At 41.6% G+C, this 22,309-nt stretch overlaps 1 protein-coding gene across 3 annotated transcripts in view; it reads right to left on the bottom strand.

Annotated features, from left to right (window-relative positions):
- The window catches only part of lamb2l (laminin, beta 2-like), an 84,039-nt gene that overhangs the window by 38,073 nt on the left and 23,657 nt on the right, over positions 1–22,309 (bottom strand). For all 3 annotated transcript variants that reach the window (XM_068328307.1, XM_068328299.1, XM_068328291.1), the window contains 2 exons: positions 16,648–16,727; positions 873–1,042 (listed from right to left, as the gene is read on the bottom strand). In XM_068328307.1, the coding sequence (XP_068184408.1) occupies positions 873–1,042; positions 16,648–16,705 (228 nt within the window). In that variant the 5' untranslated portion in view covers positions 16,706–16,727. The remainder of the gene's footprint in view (positions 1–872; positions 1,043–16,647; positions 16,728–22,309) is intronic.

Here is a 22,309-nt window from a genome sequence, read left to right on the forward strand (position 1 = left end):
TTTATTTTTCCATTCCTCTCTTTTGGTTTGTTTCTTGATTTTTGCTTGTTGGAAGGACTGTAGCAAAAAACACTGGATGGATTTCCACTAAAAGGAGGTGGACAGATGGAACAGGAACAACTGTCGGTGTCAATAAGAGAAAATGTCAAGTTTTTCCCCTTTATTTAAGAGTGTTTTTCAAGTTTTTCAAACTATCTTAGTGTCTCTTTAAAAGCTTACTTTTTTTCATTTTAAACTCTTATAATTACTGATTTTCAAGTTGTTTTTTTCTGTATATACTGTACTGTATTTTTTAGCATGTGCTGCTGTAACAACATTTCTCCTTTGTGGTATCAAAACAAAATCATTCTGTCTTGTCTTATTTTCAAATCAAATCATTGACTAAACATTCACCAAACACAACCCTGCATTAACTTTGATGTTAACCTATCAGGTGTTCTTCTACAGGCCCTTTCTGGCAAACATTTCAACAGCCTCACTGGTCTGCGGCGACTAAGGGAAATTGAGGGATGTGTTTGACCAAGGTGTGGCTGGCTGTGGCCTGATACTGAAAAGCTCAATGGTGTCAGGTGGCACAGTGCTGAGAAAACAACTTGCAAACAGAGATATGAACAAATTAATATTGATGAATGGAAACTGAAGGACAAAGATGAATGCATGAATGAGATAAACATCCTCCCTGTTTTTCACTGCACTGAGTGCAGGGTGCCATGGAGAAACTGAGGGCAGAAAAAAAAAAAAAGAACGTAAAATTATATTCAACCATCATTGTCTCCTGCTGGTGCTCAGATCCTGATGTTTTTCCCATATTTGAAACTAAGAAATTGTCTTTGTTCTTTCCATTTTAAATAGATAATCATATGTATCCCCACCTGTAGATGGCTGACAATGCAGTAGTGCTCCGGCCCATCCAAACCACAAGTAGAAGTAGCAGATAAGTTGACAGCTCGTCCAATCAGAAGGTTGCCCGTTGCCGGATAACAACTTCCATCCGTGCAGCCATGAGGGCCAGATGGGAGTTCCTGTGCAGACACTGCGAGAACTGGAGGTGGTGGGAAGACACACAAGATTATGATTTAATAAGAATAATTTCATTGCACTGCATTAATTTATAGATAATTGAAAAAGATATTTGTTGGATGGTGTTAATTTGTTTGAAATTATTTTCACCATACTTCCAGACTTAATAAAAGTCCAAAGTATTCTTACATTACATCTGTTTCAGACTGCGGTCTGAAGGACCATTTTTACATACTGTATTTACTGACAAATATTATCTCACTGCAGTTGCTGCACATAGAAACAATCTTCATGGTGCTGAAAAATGGTTGATGTATTTCTTCCTTCAATGTCTATAACTAACCTCACGCTTCTTTACAAATAGCATGTGTTGATACAGAGAACCTTATCCATCCATTCCTCCATCCATCCATCAATCCATTTTCTTGAAGACATGACGACCATAGTCATATCGACTTCAACTGCTTTTCTGTCTTAACGGTCACGGGTGTTGTTGGACCCTATCCTGGCCGATTGCAGATGAAAGGAGCAGCACGCACAGGATGCTTGCCAGCATATCAGGGGGCCACATGAAGGATGAACAATTATTCACACACACATTCATGCCGACTGACAACTTGAAGTGACCAATTCACCTAAATTGCAAGTTTTTGAGGTGGGAGGAACCCGGAAAAGCCACAGAAAACCCATGGGAACAATATACATACTGCACAGGAAGAAATTGGGACATTCTTGCTGTAGGACGACAGTGCACCATCTTGTCTCCCCTTGGCTGATTATATCGATTGGAATTATTTTTATGGCTTAATTTAACAGATGTTGCCTGATATCCTAGATTATAATTGTCCTAACGGGCTTTATGAAAAGGACCTTAGCTTCAAATCTCTGAAATGCTCTGGTACCATTCACTCATATTTTTCCCTTATCCTTATTAATACTGAACAACAGGCCTTATCCAGGGAAATGGCAAGACAAGAGGGATAAGAGAGACAATGAGAAAATATGGCAAAGGGAAACTGAAGGATGGACAGAATATCTGTGTGGATAGTCTTTATTCAAACAGAACTATGAAGCTCAAAATGGGGTTTATCAGTGTAGTTTAAGAGGCAGTTTAGTCAGTGTGTGTGTCTGGACTAAACCATTTACCAACATAGAGGAAGCTAGATCTAGTAATGATGTGTAATGGTGATGATTTGTAATAAAAAATTAGGTTGTCAGTTTATAATGACATTTTAATTTTTGGTAAGGCTCTGTGACAGTACAAGAACTTCTTTACCAACAGTTAAAAAGAGAGGTTATGTTATCAGCCGACAGAGTCATTTGGGATAAGAGATGGCGACACAGATATCAGTGCACCATCAACCCTGTTCAGAAAACAAAACAGAGCAGTGACATGTTGAGGCATGATAGAAAAGATAAAGGATCATTCTAGAAACATGAGCACTGTCTTGAAAAAATGTACAGCTGCAGCACCTGGCTGTGATGTCTGTAGTGTTTGGAGGACATCACTTCTTTTTACATCAATTATGGAACCATTTCCTGTCATAAAAATAATAATGCCAATTGCTACTTGATTTGTGAACAGGATTTAAAAGAAACTATTGAATTGCTTTCCATGAAATGTGGTTAGAAGATGGCCAGAATAGACCCAATTGAATTTTGAAGTTGATAGTTGATTCAGGATTTTTCAATTTATTAATACTGCAGGATTGCTTTTATGCATGGATGTAGCTTTAAAAAAAGAAAAGAAAATTAGGGACATTTAGGGAGCTGATGTTTACAGGTACAAGCGAATTGGAGTACATTAAGATAATATTCATGATCCACCAGTTTAAATACATTTTTGTTTCTGCCCCATACATTATGGTTACAGATCAGTGAGTTTAACTTTGGATAAGGTTTGAATAAATGAAATGGGACAGTGCTCTAATCTGTCATCTTCATTTTAATCAATTTTAATCTTTTGGTGCTGGTAATTTCTGGAACAATGGACACATTAACTGATAATAATGTGTCCATTATTCATATAAGCAAGTAAAACTTACTTAATAAAGAAAGTTTTACTTGCTTACATGAACTGTGTGGAATTAAGAATTTAGCAATCAAAATGGTTTTGGTTTGGTGAAACAGAAAAACATGATCCAGAAGATTTATGACTGTGTCCATTTACTTTGAAGATGTGAAGATGATGGGCCCGCATTTTATAGGGGAAGTTATTAATATCGCAGAAGGCGTTCTGGTATGGCGAACCCTTTTCTTCTTACCAATCCAACTAACATCAGTGAGATTGATTTGGCTTTATCATCAATACTGGATAAAAAGTACTCAGGAAACAAACTGGAAACTTAAGAAATGTAAAATCTTTGAAAAGGAAAAAAAAAACATTTTGGAAGGAACAAAAGGATTTGGCTTTTTTTTTTTTTAACCCTAGAAGTGACTTCAATTCTCCCAGTCCGTCTGTACACACAACATATTTTTGATAAATACATTGGTTGGCACTTGTTCAAGGAAAAGATTTAACAAAGGCACAATTTTGAATTCCTGTGAATCATTAACAATCCCTGACTGACATTGTTAACTACTGCACTGATAGCTGACAGAAAATACATCATGCACTCAGCCTGGAATGTGATTCCACTGGATGGATATAATAATGTCCATACAAATTTAACGATCCAGAACATACATGTGATTAGTGGGTCCATGTAGAACTGAAAATAAATGGGTAACAAGGTTAACTGGTAAACTGTGGATAAAGATCATATACACGTTTGTCAAACATAAAACACAGAGTGGTGTTGCACCAATGCATCCCAAGGAAGCACTGTGGGGAAGAATGCAGTCTCTTCATAGATGCATTCAGGATAAGTAGAAAACTAGAAACGCAATCACCCATTTTAATGGTGTCTTAATATCCTCTTCAAAAACATCCCCTTCAAGAAAAGACCTACAGAAGTTGATTCAGAGCTGGGACAGGGTTTTGCCTGACCTCACTCTACAGGTATGACATTACGCAATGGGTTCACCTACTGGTCAAATAACTAACTATAAATAAGGTGCCAAAATGGAAACCTTACCGTCAAGAACAGAAACCACAGGGATTGGACTTCCTTTGGCTCACTTGCAATGAAAATTAAATTTTATCCATATTTATATCTGTGCAATCTGAAGTGGACATTGTACGTCTGGATCTGTTTGGGTTTTTAGCTGGTGTTTTTGATGTAATAAAATGGGCACATTAAATAGTTTTGAACACCTATACTAATTTCATATTATGATGTTTTTGACAACCTTCAAAACCTTCTCTAAGGTTGTACTGACAGGAGAAATAAATTCACTGTTATAGAAGAACATTCCGTAAAGGAAGAAAGCATTTTCATGAACTATTGTAGCTTGTAAATAAATATGTTTTGTCAGTGTTTTGAGGTATCACTCGAGAGATTTTTTTCTCAAAAATGTCAGAAACTTTATTCTCTAAATCTCTTAAAATATCGGCCCATCAAATTTCCCCCCATGTTTTCACTATAAAATATAACTAAACTCTGCCAGTCCAAAAAATATTTAGGAGGGAAAAGGTACAACACAATTGTTTTCATGACAAAGACCTGCAAGCATGAAGTAATTTCACCAAAGCTAAGACTAGAAACTTGCAGCATGTTGACACTTTTTGATTGGAGTGTCCAAAATGCTTTTTTTTTGTTTTTCTGTTGGTTTGAGCTGAAGTCACCCATCCAGGCAGTCTTAGCCATCTAGACAACCCCCTACTCCTGACTCCGTCTCAAGGCCAATAGATCCGATGTCAGTTAAAATACACCTCATAGAATGAAACTACAGTGTATGCTGTTCACAAAGCATCCATCGAATTATTTTGTCTTTGTGTTGATAATTACGAACCAAAGCTGTCACCTAGGAAAACATTCATCTCTTTTTTATGCACTTTCTTTAAATGGCCTTTACCTGAACGTTGAATGACCAATAATTGTTTAACCAATTGACAATTCAAGCTTCTGTCACGTTACACCATTTATGATTGTTAGTCCACCCCCACTGTACATCAGTTTTATGGATATCATGTTCTTTTCAAAGAATACTACAGTATTCTACCATAGTATTTTGTGGTATTACAACAGTAATACTACAAAGACTGAATACTACCTTCATGTCTTCCCTCATTACATCCATAAACCTCCTCTTTGGTCTTCCTCTAGGCCTCCTGCCTGGCAGTTCAAAACTCAGCATCCTTCTACCAATATATTCACTATCTCTCCTCTGGACATGTCCAAACCATCTCAGTCTGGCCTCTCTGACTTAATCTACAGAACCTCTAACATGTGCTGTCCCTCTGATGTACTCATTCCTGATCCTATCCTTCCTGGTCACTCCCAGAGAGAACCTCAGCATCTTCATCTCTGCTACCTCCAGCTCTGTCTCCTGTCTTTTCTTCAGTGACACTGTCTCTAGTCTCCATCCTGCCTGGACACGCTTCTTCACCTCTTTTCCACACTCTCCATTGCTCTGGACTGTTGACCCTAAGTACTTAAAATCCTCCACCTTCTTGATCTCTTCTCCCTGTAACCTCACTCTTCCACTTGGGTCCCTCTCATTCACACACATGTACTCTGTCTTACTGCGGCTAACCTTCATTCCCCTCCTTTCCAGGACAAACCTCCACCTCTCTAGCTTCTCCTCCACCTGTTCCCTGCTCTCACTACAGATCACAATGTCATCTGCAAACATCATAGTCCATGGAGATTCCTGTCCAACCTCAGCTCAGTCATTCATAAGTAAATATCAACTGAAATTATCACTTTGCAAATGTCTATAATGAGTCCATTTAATGGCTGAAAATGTGATGACATTATTATGCAGATATGTGATGAAATAATAGGTCAACAAGCGGTTGATGATGGATGGATGGATGATAGGTCAACAGAAAATCTGAAAATGAATAAATGAATGAGTCCAACAGTTGTAGAACAGTGTTTCTGATGGGAACTTGCTAAGACTTTGAGGGTTACCATCTTCAGTCCTTAATGAAGCAAAAGTTTATGATTCTGAGAATGTAGAAAATCTTTGCATGTAAGCATTTAGGATGCAAGCTATCATTCCGTTTCTCATTTGGCACTGCATTAAAAGTTAACATGATTCTATGAAGCCCATTAACTGTCAGTAAAGACAGCACATTGTTCATCTAGAAATGCAAGTTAAACGCTGCCATTTGAGAAATCAGTAATATATCTATGAAATTTAAAAATCCTGGCAATTTCTCTGAACCTGGGCTCATGTGACATGAATGATGCCAAATAATTTTGTTTACTTTAGGGAACTCATGGATGTGTCATCCATGTTAAAATAAACATATGGATTGTAACTGGCAAAATTCAACCTAAGTGATAGTATATCAGTATCAGTGCTTTTGGTGTATTTGTGAACGCACAACGATACTGAAAAGTACACTAAGTACAAAAAGTACACAACTTTAGGTATAACATACCTATTTGTTGCTACTCAGATTTGTTTTTCAGGGATGTCCCTGTTTACTCCCTTATAAAGACACAGACATATCACAAGAGCAACAGAGTAAAAGAGTCCAGATCTATCGGCAGTGTTCATATGCTTGCGGAGTAGAGTCAAACAAAAATGTGATGCAATGCAACGTGAAACTTTATCAAAACACTTAACAATCCTCAAATTCAAAAAGGAGAGTATTTATTTAAAGCCAACATTTTCTTAACTCAACTATGATCTTACATTAAATTACAATTTAATTACATTAAATTCACCTTTCAAAGGATTCAAAATCATTATATTTTAGTTTTATTACTACTACATTTACTGTATTCCAACTTCTTTTAAACTGGGTTGTACTATATTTCAGATCTAACCTCCATTGGAAGTACACAACTTCTGTGGAATGTGCTGCAAACAGGAACACAGATAAACCATGTTGAAGGATTTTGCATCCTGTAATCAGTGTAGATAACAAGTGGTGAGGACCAGGAAACTTGTTCAGTTTTGTTTTGGCTCCTTGTTTAAGAATTTGTGCCATTTCTGCACTACACCTCTCAATGTTTTAATGTGAGGTCATTCTCTTCCGAGTTTCTGCAGATGTCCCTTTCTTCTTTTATTCAGGTGAGTATGTAGCTGTTTAATAGCTGTTTAATACTCAATAAATTGTGAGGCTTACAATTTATTGTCCTCAGAAAGAAATTGTTTATCCCCCCACAACAAATACCTGATCACAGAACAATGGCTCACAATTCTAGCGCCACAACAGTAGCACAAAAATAGACAACAGAACCTGGACTGCTGTTAAAATATTTTAAAAGTAGCTTGGAGTAAGCTATAAAACTATACATAATTGGCGAAAGAATTGATACTCCTGAACTGGTTAAAACAAAACAAAAAATTGCTTCCAAACTTGTTAATAACATTCCTTGTAAATATTAATAGGTAGGTTTAAGACTTTTAAATTGGTAATTAAGACAATTAGTCTGCATCCTGCAGATTCGTCCCTACTCTACAGTAAACAGTACGACACCCCTAGTAATAACAACGGACACAATTTATATAGAGCTTTATTTTAGAGCAGGGGTCGGGAACCCAAAATGTTAAAAGAGCAATTTTGGATTTTAAAAAAATGAAAATGAAATCTGTCGGGAGCCCCCCAAAATTTAACTGGAACACTAACTCTAAGCCTTATATGAAGGCAACAAAGGCTATAAGTGTCTATATTAGCGATATTAGCCTACTATCAAAATGGCAAAGTGGGCTGCAAATATACGTATAAGTCAGTCAGCTTTATTGTCAAGTGTACCACATATGCACGACATATAGCACAGATGAAATTGTAGTCCTCTCTGACCCATGGTGTACAGGCAGTACAACAGTCAGTACAACAGGAAGTACAACAGGAAGTACAAAAGGCAATACAACAAAGGCAAGACTACAGGAAGTACTGTACAACAGGTAGTACAACACAGGCAGTACAACACAGGCAGGACAACACAGGCAGTGCAACACAGGCAGGACAACACAGGCAGTACAACACAGGCAGGACAACACAGGCAGTGCAACACAGGCAGGACAACACAGGCAGTACAACACAGGCAGGACAACACAGGCAATATAACACAGGCCGGACAACACAGGCAGTATAAAGGCAGGACAACACAGGCAGTATAACAGAATGTACAGCACAAAGTATGAGACGAAACACAAAGGGATGCTAAACATCTCTATACACTCTCTAAGTTGGGAAGTGACGTGTGCGCAGTCCCTGAGTTGACGGGGGGGAGAGAGAGAGAGAGAGAGAGAGAGAGAGAGAGAGAGAGAGAGAGAGAGAGAGAGAGAGAGAGAGAGGTGGTCAGGTGCTGGGGGAAGGGCAGGGCAGGGTGAGGGTAGAGTTCAAGTTTGTGGCAGGGGGCAGAGCAGGGAGGGAGTTGAGCTTCCTGACCGCCAGCAGGCTCAAGGACAGAAACTGTCCTTGAGCCTGCTGGTTTTGGCCCAAAGACTCTGCAGTCTCCTACCTGATGGCAGCAGGCTGAAAAGGCTGTGAGAGGGATGGGTGGGATCACTTGCAATGCTGATGAGTTTGCAGATGAGGTGGGTTTTTATAAATGTCTTTGAGGGAAGGGAGAGAGACACCAGTGATCTTTTCAGCTGCTCTCACGATGCGCTGCAGGGTCTTGCGGCAGGAAACAGTGCAGGCGCCGTACCACACTGTGATGCTGCTGGTCAGGATGCTCTCGATGGTGCCTCTGTAGAAGGTGAGCATGATGGGGGGTGAGACACTTGCTCTCCTGAGTTTGCGGAGGAAGTAGAGGGGCTGTTGGGCTTTTTTGGCCAGTGATGCGGTGTTGCGGCCCCAGGACTGGTCCTCGGAGATGTACACATCCAGGGACTTGGTGCTGCTGACCCTTTCCACTGCAGCACCGTCGATGGTTAGTGGAGCATGCTGGGTGTGTGCTCTCCTGAAGTCCACAACAATCTCCTTCATCTTCTCCATATTCAGATGGAGATTGTTGTCCTTGCACCACATAGCCGGGCGGCTCACTTCGTTTCTATAGGCTGTCTCATGTTGTTGATGAGACCCACCACAGTCGTGTTGTCTGCAAACTTGATAACTTGATAACTTGAAACTTGATAACCTCTTAAATCTGCTCCCAATGCTGCTCGTATACAGTGGTATGAATAACTAAATATATCATATAGCAGACAATCATAAATATTTGAGATGTAAAGTTTATAGGATTTATAGAAAGTCTGCAATACTTATTTAAACAAAAGTAGTCTGGTGCATACATTTGGGCATCCTTCTTGTTTATTGATTTGAATACCTTTAGCTCGAATTATTGGTACAATTTTTTTTTTAGTAAGCTCATTGACCCTTGACCTACATACAAAGGTGAAGCCAATCACGAGAAGGGGTATTTACGGTGGCCAATTGTGAGTGGTTGTTCTCCTTTTCCTTTTGGATTTTCCCTTCACTGGGCTTGCGCTAGCCATTCGCCACTTCGCCACAGGCAAAGTAAATTCCAGATTGGCTATAAGGTTTTTAGACTGTGTAGCCACAGTGGTGTTCTTATTTTTACGGAAAAAAAGCTAAAACTTACAACTTATTCGCTCGCTAGATAGTCAGTTTCACCTCCACCCATAGCTAGGGCTTTTGAACCCAAACCCTGGTGTTGCTCAAGGTGAAAGGCGGCGGGCTGGTGTGGGCTTGCTTATAGCCCCACAGCTCACAGCCCCAGTGAACGAGAGGGTCGTGTCACTAGGCCTAAAACAACAGTGAGACATCTGTCACCAAGGTGTCTCACTGTTGTTTTGGCCTACGGGCCAAACAGTAGTGCGGAATGCCCAACCTTCTTGGAGTCCTTGGGAGGAGCACTAAATAGTGCTCCTCCCAAGGACTCCATTGCTCTTCTTGGGGACTTCAAAGCTCACGTGGGCAATAACAGTGATACCTGGAAAGGGGTGATTGGGATGAACGGCCTCCCCGATCTAAACACAAGTGGTGTTCTTTTATTGGACTTCTGTGCTAGTGAAAGTTTGTCCGTAACGAACACCTTGTTCAACCACAGCTAGGCTTGTGCTAGCCGATCGCCACTACGCCATAGGTGAAGTAAATTCCAGAGTGGCTACAAGGTTTTTAGCCTGTGTAGCCACAGTGGCGTTCTTCTTTTCAGTAAAAAAAGGCTAAAACTTACAACTGTATTGGACTCGCGAAAATCCCTGAGCAATATCATAAGAAAAAAACCTTTTTCTCTCGCTAGGTGGTGCGCATGCCGACAGAAATTGCCGAAGTGACCCGAACAAACCTTAAATATGCACTCAGGTTATGGCCTCCTCTAGTCCAATGAAAAAATAAGGATTCTATTTTTACAAGCTAAACCCGTGAATTGGCGTACAACAAGGCGAGGACGATCGATTAAAAGAAAATGAGAATAGAGTGTTTTAAAGATAGATATATACTTTAATAATCCCAAGGGAAATTATAGAAGATTTTGTGTTAAAATTCTAATTGAACAACAAATTGTGAATGCTGAGAGGGGGAGGAGTGGTGACAGACCGATCAGAAGGTCAATGAAAGATATTCTCAATACCTGCTTGTAGTCTTAGACTTTTGTTCCCTATGACCGGTAGGAATAACCAGCGATGCATGTAAATGTGTATTCACCTCGCATGCTATTTTTTATGCCTTTTTAAATTGAAATGAAAAATCATGTTATTGAATTTGAAAAAAAATAAACTATGGCATACCAATGGTGTTGGTGGTGGTCAAAGTTAAAATGTCTTCTAGTCGAAGTAAAACTTAACATGGAGTAATATTTTGTATGACTGTATCTTCACATAGTGAATGCAAGTTTTCAATGGTTGAATCTCACATTCATACCTGAATAAAGCAGGACAGAAATAAAGATAGTTCAGCTTGAACTGTTGACTTTAGTGCATTTTTTTAGGTAAACTGAACAGAAGATTTCGCCCTCAGAAGGCAAGAAAACAACCCCATTTTCTAAAAAATTTCACGGGGGAGGCCCCCCGGACCCGACGAGCGTTGGAGCGCTGCACCACTGTCTTGGACACAGAGTGTGGCTTTTTGTGGCTTACTCAATACTTTTACACTGAGCCACAGTGGCTTGGTCATACTAGCTCCTAGTGCAAGCCCAGCTTCAGGGGTCACCACAGTGAATCAATTGCCTCCATCTAACCCCGTCTTCTGCATCCTCTTCTCTCAAAACAATTACTTTCATGTACTCTTTCACTACATCCATAAACTTCCTCTTTGGTCGTCCTCTAGGCCTTCTGCCTGGCAGTTCAAAACTCAGCATCCTTCTACCAATATATTCCCTATCTCACTATTCACTATCCCCTCTGCCGACGCGGATGCAGCCTGCGACGTCCTCCACTCCCTAACGAGCAGGCTGCAGACACAGCACCCACAGGCCCTCATCCTCATCTCTGGGGACTTAAATCACGCACCCCGTCCTCCACTCTGCCCACCTTCACCCAGTACATTACTTGTCTCACCAGAGACAGTAAAATACTGGACCTGTGCTATGCCAACAACAAGGAAGCATACAGATCATCAGCCCCCCTGCCCGTCTACAAGCCTCTTGTGGAAAGGCAACCAGCTGTGTCCCGCACTGTGAGGAGATGGTCTGACGAGACTGAAGACGCTTTGAAGGACTGCTTCGACAGAACAGAGTGGGATTAATTCTGTGATTCTCACGGGGAGGACACTGACGGTCTCCCAAACACCATCACAGACTACATTGACTTCTGTGTGGATAACACCGTACCCACCAAGACCATACGGTGTTATCCCAACAACAAACCCTGGATCACCCCGGACATTAAGGCCCTTCTTAAGGAGAAGAAAAGGGCCTTTAAGTCTGGGAACAAGGACCAGCTGAAGGCTGTATAGAGGGAGCTTAGGAGAAAAATCAGAGAGGTGAAGAACATGTACAGGAGGAAGCTGGAGGACTAGCTGCAGCAGAACAACGTCAGCGAGGTGTGGAGGGGCCTGAAGACCATCTCAAGCCATAAAGGATCCGACCATCAGGTTACTGGGGACCAGAAATGGGCAAATAACCTGAATGAATTTTTCAACAGATTCGATCAGGCACCAACCCTCCCCCAGTCCAGCCCTCCACGCTGCAGCCCCCTCCTCCTCCTCCTGCCCCTCCCCAACACCACCACACCCCCTCTCCCTCTACAACAATCCGCTGACAGCCACCCCCCACTGCTCAGGTCATGCTACAGCCATCCCCTACAGTTCACCTCTTCAACCCACCCCCCTCACCCACACCCCCCAGCACACAGTCCCCCTGCTCCACAGGGTGGAGCAGGGGACCCCGTCCACATGATGACAGATTTTTTTTAAAAACGAAATTTTTTAAAAAACGCATCGAAAATTATTTGCGTCCACACAACAGCGTTTTAAAAAAACCGCCGTCCACACATAAACGCACCAGTGCGTTTTTGAAGATGGCTATAAGCATGCCAAACCATGTGGTGGCAGTATTGAGTCAAATTTTATCCAATAGGAATCCTCCGTGTTTTGTTGTCACAAAAAAATCCACCTTGGGCAGCGTTTTTGAAAAGTTGCGTTTTAATTCCGGATATCTGCGTTGTCGTGTGGACGGAAGGCGTAAACGCAACAGAACAGTTGCGTTTTTAAAAAATCCGTCATCATGTGGACGGGGCCTGAGTCCCAGGTGAGAAACCAGCTCCGGAGAATAAAGACAAGGAAGGCTGCGGGTCTAGACGGCATCAGCCCCAGGCTCCTGAAATCCTGCACAGACCAGCTATGTGGGATTGTTAGACACATGTTCAACATGAGTCTGAAGCTGGGAAGGGTTCCACAGCTGTGGAAAACGTCCTGCTTGGTTCCCGTGCTCAAGACCCCACACCCCAAGGATCTAAACAGCTACAGGCCGGTGGCGCTAACATCCCACCTTATGAAGACCCTGGAGCATCTGGTCCTCATCTACGCCCCCTGGTGAGCTCATCCAGTTTGCTTACCAGCCTGCCATCGGGGTGGATGACGCTGTCATTTTCTTTCTACACCGAGCACTGTCTCACCTGGAAAGGCCTGGGAGCACTGTGAGGATCTTTTTTTTTTTGATTTGTCAAGTGCTTTCAATACTAAACAACCGGAACTGTTAAGGGACAAAATGGAGATCACCGGGTTGGACCACCACCTCATGGACTGAATATTGGACTATTTGACTAATCGCCTGCAGTTAGTGAGGACCCGGGATTGTGTGTCAAACAAGGTTGTCTGCAGCATGGGGGTACCACAGGGAATGGTCCTGGCTCCGTACCTGTTCACCCTCTATACTGCAGACTTCTTCTACAACTCCCCGATATGTCACCAGCAGAAGTTCTCTGATGACTCTGCAATCACCGGCCTCATCACCGAAAACAAAGATTGTTTAACATCATGGTTTAGGGCAGGGATTCTCAAATAGTGGGGTGCACATCCCCAGGGAGGCACGGTGCGATGCCTGGGGGGGCGCGTGTGACCCTGGGGAACATGCTTTTTTTTGCCATACTACAATAAAGTGTAATTGCACATCCACTAAAGTAACTGGCAGTGACTCTCTGTCAGGTGTGCGTAGGGAGTATTAGCTCAAGGAACTATGAAGAAGAGTCTAGCGCTGGGCATAACTGTGATGACAGTGGGAGATGAGGAGAGGCCAGTGTTTTTAGTGTGTCTAAACATGCTGGCAGCGGACAGCATGAAGCCTAATAAATTAAGGCACCACTTAAAGGCCTTACACCCCAATCTCGCTGATATGCCGCTGGAGTTTTTTTTTAAACGTGCTGAATATTGCCAATAATCATCCCGCTTTGTGAATGCTACTTCAGTAAACCAGCGGGCTCTGTTAGCATCACATAAGGTGGCGTACCAAACTGCTCAGTGCAAAAAACTCACACCATAACTGAAAAGCTGAAACATTGAGCAGGAGCTGAAACCTCGCTTTGAAAAGCTGTGCACTGACTAAAGATGCACATTGTAGCCATTAATCCTGACTTCGTTTTGATAAAAAAGAAAGAAAAAAATCAGCACAAGTTGTTCTATTCATTTTTGTTTTCTAGGTTAAAGTGTTTTATATATTATGCTCCTCAGTTTGTTACTGAACTGAATTTGATTTTATTAAATTTTATTTTTAAGTATCAAATGATTCAATAAGTCTGTCAAAAATGTTAACAGTTTAAATAAGGTTTTATTTCAACCAAATTGATGCACTTAAAACTTTTCTGTTATAGACTAAAAAATAATGTTACTAAAATTATTCTTTGTTATATTTCTTTTTTGTTTTCTCTAATATTAAGGATACAATGTTATGCAGGGATGTACTTATAACAATTTTATAGACAATTGATATATACAGTCACAAGGGAAAGTGGGGGACACAAATTGTTTTCTTTTTGCTGGGGGGGTGTAACAGAAAATAATTAAAGAGAAGCACTGGTTTAGGGGAAGGTTGTAAAAAGCTCTCTCAAAGATTTCAGCTGTCAGTTTCCACTGTAAGGAATGTAGTGAGGAAATGGAAGAACACTGGAACAGCTCTAGAAGCCAAGAAAAATGCCAGATAAGTGGAGGCGAAGGATGGTTAGAATCATCAAAGTCATCCCACAGATCAGCTCCAAAGACCTATAACATAATCTTGCTGCAGATGGTATCACAGTGCATCGTTCAGATAGATAGATAGATAGATAGATAGATAGATAGATAGATAGATAGATAGATAGATAGATAGATAGATAGATAGATAGATAGATAGATAGATAGATAGATAGATAGATAGATAGATAGATAGATAGATAGATAGATAGATAGATACTTTATTAATCCCGGAGGAAATTGTATATATTCCTCAGTCAATACATTCCAGACCTTTGGAAAGTGACCAGATGAAACTGAAGGATTAATGATTGAGACAATAGGGGTGGTGTAATACATGTGGCAACTCAGTAGATTTGGTTAGATGACATGTATTGGAGCTTAAGAAACTTAAACAGTCATCTATACTTATAATTCAGAACACTATTAACATAAAAAATTACATTTCACAATGAAAGAAAATGGGCCCGCAAATCATTAAAATAATAAACAAAACACACAGATATACACATACCCTGGGGTTTTGTAACTCAGTCTTTCAATAATGGTCCCCTCTGCAGAGTGTGGAAAGAATAAGGTGCAAGTTTTCCTACCGCAGAAGTAGAACTCTTAAGTCTGTCCATCCAAAGAAATTCAATAAATCTGTATCAGATCCTGGGACAGTGGCTCGCCATCTTTGGATTGGACCATGCGTTGAATCTGGAATCCGAAATGGCGACAGTGTGGCGCCAGCATCAATTAATGGTCTCCTTGGATTCCAGGGATGAATGTTCTGGCGTGGTGCACGGGAAAATCTTTTTCTTGCTTATCCTTCTCTCCGCCGTCTCTCACCTCACTCTTCGCGCGCTGCCTCCGGCGGAAGTCACCTGCTGCACTTTCCCGGGCCTTTTCAAAATAAAAGTCACCGACTTCCTTTTTCCACAATAACATCGGTTAATGTATTTCTAATACATTACTGAATGAAATAACTCTTTCAGTAATAGGTTACCACTTACTGTACAGTAACCCTTTATACTGACAGGATTACACATGCCTACAGTTTTAGAAATGTTTACCTGTAGACAACACTCCTGCAATCAAGTAGTGACACAGGACATTTTTGTAATGAGCTTAGTAGCAACAGTGTATTTGGAGCGACCATGAACAAAGAACACTGTCGTCTGCATGCATTAAGCTTTCAGCGTTTGGACAAAGTAGGCAAATAATTGATATAAAGACTGAATAAAAGGGGGCCTAATATTTATCCCTGAGGGACTCCGGATGAAGGCCGAAGAGAACCAGATCTGCAGTTGTTAACTGATACAGATTGTGTTCGATCATGCAGACTGGATTCAATCCAGCTCACAGCGATATGAGAGAAGTCTAATTTTAGAGCTTGGTTAGAAGGACAGAGTGATTTACTGTATCGAATGCTTTCCTAAGGTTCAAAACTACCGCCCCTACAACTCCACCCTTGTCGAGAAAAGATTTTATTTTCTCAATGAAGAGGCATGTAGTCATTTCAGTATAATGCTTGGATCTGAAACCAAACTGCATGGGGTGGAGATAGGGGGAGCTGCTCTTTAAGATAGACAATCTGCTGTGCCACCCATTTTTCTGCAATTTTGGAAATGGCCGGAAGAATGCTCATTGGCCGATAGTTATGCAGAGAAGTTGAGTCACCAACTTTAAAGACGTGGGTAACAATAGCAGATTCCAGACCTTTGGAAAGTGACCAGATGAAACTGAAGGATTAATGATTGAGACAATAGGGGTGGCGAGAGCTGAAAATAGATCTTTGAGCATGTTCGTGTCCATTCCAAGAACATCCTTTGTTTTTAAATTAAATTGATAACTTTGGTCTCAGTAATATTTGTAATGGTAAAGGACTGCATTGCAGACAACGCAGAGTATTCCGTCATTTGTTTTCCAGTAAATTTATCAGATTCTGACACAGATTCATTGAAGTAGTTGTTAAAAAAAGGGGAAAAAAAGGAAAAAGACAATCTCACCCAGGATGAGAAGGTTCAGATGCACGGTCATAATGGACATCAGGATGTCTGGACACATGGACACCAAGCTGTCTCTCAGGCTGGAAAAAGAGCAGACATAAATTAATAAATTATGAAGAGAGATCTCATTACTAAAGTTTATCTTTCATAAGAAAAGAGTCCAGGGTCACCACAGAAGTCAACCTTTATTTCATACCAGAGGATTTTACTATATGGTTCTTTTTTAAAACTACAGGTAAATTTAAGAAGTTTGATTTTCTCTGGTAATGCTGGCACAAACAAAGCAGCTGTAAATGGAAAAATGCTATAGCTGTTGAAGGACATTAATTGTGTTGTGACACTAAAAAGACTCTTGTATACTCAGACTGTACAAAGAGACTACTGTGTATGTTTTTGGTTTAGTAACACTTTTAATCAACCTCGCATACAACAAATTATCAAAGGACAGCCAAAGGAGCATGAAAGGACATTTCAGCAAGGGTTGCTTTTACAGTTTGAGGCACACGATGATGGATTTTTTAAAAAACTGAACTTTTTAAAAACGCATCAAAAACGATTCGCGTCCACAAGACAGCGTTTTAAAAAAAATCTTCATCCACACGTAAACGCACCAGTGCGTCTTCGAAGATGGCTATAAAGCATGCCAAACCATGTGGTGGCAGTATTGAGTCAAATTTTATCCAATAGGAATCCTCCGTGTTTTGTTGTCACACGGGCCCGTGTCACACGGGCCCATAAATATGATGTCACAGCGGTTTTCGTTGCAGGCAAGACGTCAGCGTTTTTAAAAAGTTGCAGATAGGCTGTCCGCACGACAACACAGACCCAGCGTTTTTAAAAAACTCCACCTTGGCCAGCGTTTTTAAAACGTTGCGTTTTCGTTCCGGATATCTGAGTTGTCATGTGGACGGAAGGCGTAAACGCAACAGAAAAGTTGCGTTTTCAAAAAATTTGTCATCGTGTGGACGGGGCCTGAATAAACCATTAAACCAACTGCTTCTTTTTTTGTGAAATCAAACATCAAGTTTAAAGTATTTCAGCAACCGTTTATCGTCAAAAACTAATTCATGTTTGATCAAAAACATGTCTCTGTTGTAAAGCATTTTTCACACTCAGCTTAGCATATAGAGCTCCACATGTCTGCTCACACTGTCAAAGGCAGGCACTGAGAAGGGACTCAACTTCTCATAATTTACATATGCAACATACTGCAGATCCAAATAACAAATTACAGTATTTTCCGCACTATAAGGCACACCTAAAAGCCTATAATTTTCTCATAATCCTGTAGTGCGCTAGTGCCGACTCTCACTCCTGCTGTTTGACAGCAGAGCAGCCTGCTGAGGAGAACACCGGTGACCGGCTACGACAATGTAGCAAAACATTGGGAATTTTCTACAATTCTATTAATAAAGTTTGACTGACTGACTGATCTCAGTATTTCCCAACTACTGTGGCGCCGGAAATAACCCACTTTAAACTTAATTGGTCTAAAAAATGCTATTGTCGAGTGCCAGTACTGGATTCTAGTGACGGTCCATTCTATTAGTCCATAGAAACACACAGAGAAACTGGCATAAAGGCGAATGAAAGACCCTCAAAGCTGAATTTCCAGCCTTTTCTGAAATATCAAGAGACAACGGTACCTGGTATGCTGCACTGATTTACAAATGTAGTTGATAGCTCTGGGCGGGCGGCGGAGGGGCGCATTTAGGTTTTTGTATTTTGTCTGCTGCGAAGTGCTGTGAGATTCACGCCGGTGAGACACAGATGGTAGAGTCAGTTCTATGAGTAAAACAGCATCATATTTGCCAGTAAATTAGCAGCCTGACATTAAAAACTGGTTAAAATAGTTTAGACAGCAAATAGCTGCACCTCACCTCCAACTTGACTACCGATTAATCGAAACAATATTTAATAAACGAAGACGAACGTCGCTGCTTCAAAGTTCAGATCAGAAAATAATCTGCCCTGTTCAAACTGGGTAGACTCGTAATGAATTCAACCAGTTTTAATGTCAGGTTTTTTAATATGCGTGTTGACTTCTTTCTAAGATGGCAAAGTGATCAAGTGATCAGGTTTCCTTGAGGCTCAGAATGGCCTCATTGAAATAACAATAGGGGTCGTTCACAGCTGACTAAAGGTACTCAGTCATGAATGCTCTAGCTAGTGGATAGCGCAACTACAGCAACTTGTTTTTTACATCTATTTTAATATTTTTTTATTATATGCGCCTTATAATCTGGTGCGCCTTATATAAGAAATAAATTATAAAATAAAAAATTCATTAAAGGTGCGCCTTATAATCCAGTATAGTGCAGTATAGTGTAGTTCTCTTGGGTTAGACCAGTGGTTCTTAACCTTGTTTGAGGTATCGAACCCTTCTTTAGTTGTTGTTGTTTTTTTGTTTTTTTTAATTTCAAATTGAAGACATAAGAATATGTTTTACTGGTGTATTTAATGAATTGTACATTAATGTCACCTTCTTCAAAGAACAAAACCAAGACAGTGCATGAACTCACATTAAATTACCTACCTGCAAATCAGTGTGACTTCTGCTGTTGTTATTGAGAGACCAGTTCAGATATGTGTGGCTTCACCTTGGCAAGTGCTACTCTTCTGTCATTTTCACAGCAAAATCTGTTTCTTTTGTTTTCCATGCAGCTTAAGGAAGTGTTCCTTTATTTTTGCCAGTGTGAGACTACAGTTGCTCAACTTGACATTGCAAATCATGCAGAACACTGACTCCCATCACGTTCCGTTATACAGTATATGTAAATTCACGTTGCACATATTTGTCGAACCACTTTCTTTTTTTGCTCAACATAGTTACTATGAATTAAAATACTAAGAAAGCAATCAGATGACGTACCATCATGACAGGCATAAATCAATGACTGAGTGTGCAAAATCCCATGTAGCACAGGTAGGCTAATCGATGTAGCGTGATCACCTGCAGCCAGTGATGGCTAAGGGGTGTGTGAATTGACACGATGTGTCAAACGTACACAGTGATTTGTGGAGGTTCGTCAAAAACACCCAACACATCGTGTCGAGTGTTTTGTCTTGACCTCTGTCTCTGCCGAACCCCTGAGACTGACTCACCAAACCCCTAGGGTTCAATCGAAGCCAGGTTAAGAGCCACTGGTTTAGACTGAAAAACAGCCTGAATCAGCTGTATTCCAGCTTCCTGTAAGCTACCATTAGTTTCAACTTTTTTATTCATGTGACATATGTTGTACATAAGCTTACCGCTGATGTTAAAAAATCTTCCATGTATGTTCACCCCAAAAACAGAAAATCGGATGTGGAACAATACAAATATCCAACCACCAATGTTCCCTCGAAGCTGTGCACCTGCGTAATTGCACACTGCTCACACATTCTCAGCGCACAAGAAAATCTATGTAGCGCATTAAATAAAATTCAAGATAAACATATTAAATGATATCTAATATTAGTCTTAATCTAATCTAATAAATTAGACCAGTAATACTTTTTTCTGTACCATTTTGCATTGTAATTCGGTGACTGACAGGTGTCCAGCCAGTGACGCGATAAGGTACACTGATGCTACGCAGCCAATCCAAGCATTGACGGTGCTGCATGTGCGTCCTGCAGGTTAGCTAGCTGACGACAGTGCGACACAAATGCTAACCCATATCATGGCAAAACGAACATGCAGCGACACATCCACTCACCAAGTCAAAGTAAAAAAGAAATGCGGTTCTTTTAAGGTGGAATGGCTGTCGGAGTTTATGCAAATACAATGATCCCTTGTTACTCGCAGTTAATGCATTCCAGGGACCACCCGCACATGCAAAATTCCATGATATAGCGACAATTTATTTCATTATTTATGGGAATTTAAATATTTTTGAACCCTCCCCATACTGATATTAAACCACCTTCTATCTGTATTACCTTTTCCCACATCAAGCCTGTTTAAAGCACTCGTGTCTCACGGAGGTGCGCTGCGTTCCGAGACTCATAGAAGGCAGCGCACTTCCGGATGCCGTCAGCCAACACAATGCATTTACGTTATCACGTGACCAACTACTAAAAAAATCAGCAAAGAAGTGAAGCCGCGCATGATGATGCACGAATGTGCAAGGTATTACTGTAAAAGAAAAAGCAGTGAAACTGGGTGAGATTTTCCAGTGAGAAAAGTCAAAGCAAGAAGCAGATGCAGCCATTAGCCTGGACAAAGTGTACAACATCGTGTAAAATTAGGTAAAATTAAAGTCAGATTTGTGCATATTCTACTGATATTTATATTACTGTAATTAGGTATTTTAAAGACCCCTCCGAGAGCTGCCACCTTATCATGGTGGGGGAGTTTGAATGCCCGAATGATCTCAAAAGATATGTTGTCAGGGGCTTTATGCTCCTGCAAGGGTCTCCCTTGGCAAACAGATCCTGGGTGACAGGCCAGACAAAGAGCAGTACAAAGACCCCTCTGGCAAGAAAAACATCAAGGACCGTGACGTCGCCCGGTATAGCACGACCGGAGCCCCACCCAGGAGCCAGACCCGGTGTTGGGGCTCGTATGCGAGCGCCTGGTAGCCGGGCCCAGCCTGAACGGACGCCGTGGGCCAAACCTCAGGTGGACTCACGACCCGCCGAGGAGACTGTATAGGATGGGTGCAGTGTGGATTGGGTGGCAGTCGTCAACATGGGGCTAGACAAATACCCAGACAAAGAGTCTAGTTCTAGGGACATGGAAAGTTACCTCGCTGGGGGGAAAGGAGCCAGACCTTGTGAGGGAGGTTGAGAGGTACTGACTAGATACAGTTGGGCTCACCTCCACCCAAAGCTTGGGTTTTGGAACCCAAACCCTTGAGAGGGGCTGTATTCTCCACTTTTCTGGTGTTGTCCAAGATGAAAGGCGGCAGGCTGGTGTGGGCTTGCTTGTAGCCCCACAGCTCAGCCATCATATGTTGGAGTTCACCCCGGTGAACGAGAGGGTCGCGACCCTGCGCCTTTGGGTTGGGGATATATGTCTCACTGTCGTTCCGGCCTATGGGCCACATGGCAGTGTGGAATACCCGGCCTTCTTGGAGTCCCTGGGAGGGGTACTGAATAGTGCTTCGACTGGGGACTCCATTTTTCTCCTTGGGGACTTCAACACTCACGTGGGCAATGACAGTGAGACCTTGAAAGGGGTGATTGGGGTGAACAGCCTCCCCGATCTGAACAGGAGTGATGTTCTGTTGGACTTCTGTGCTAGTCACAGTTTGTCCATAACGAACATCTTGTTGAACCACAGGGATGTCCATGAGTGCACATGGCACCAGGACACCCTAGGCCTTTGTTGTCGTATCATCAGCCCTTCGACCACGTGTGTTGGACACTCGGGTGAAGACAGGGACAGAACTGTTAACTGATCACCACCTGGTGGTGAGCTTGATCAGCTGGCAGAGCAGGGGGCCGGAGAGACTCGGCAGGCCCAAACATGTTTTGAGAGTCATTTGGGAACATCTGGCAGAACCCTCTGTCAGTGAGGTTTTAAACACCCACCTCCGGGAGAGCTTCTCCCAGATCCCGCAGGAGGCTGGGGACATTGAGTGTGGGTGGACCATGTTCTCCACCTCCATTGCTGCAGCGGCTGCTCGTAACTGTGGTCGGAAGGTCTCTGGTGCCTGTTGCAGCGGCAACCCCA

Source organism: Antennarius striatus, chromosome 2 (assembly GCF_040054535.1).
Source record: "Antennarius striatus isolate MH-2024 chromosome 2, ASM4005453v1, whole genome shotgun sequence".
NCBI lineage: Eukaryota > Metazoa > Chordata > Actinopteri > Lophiiformes > Antennariidae > Antennarius > Antennarius striatus.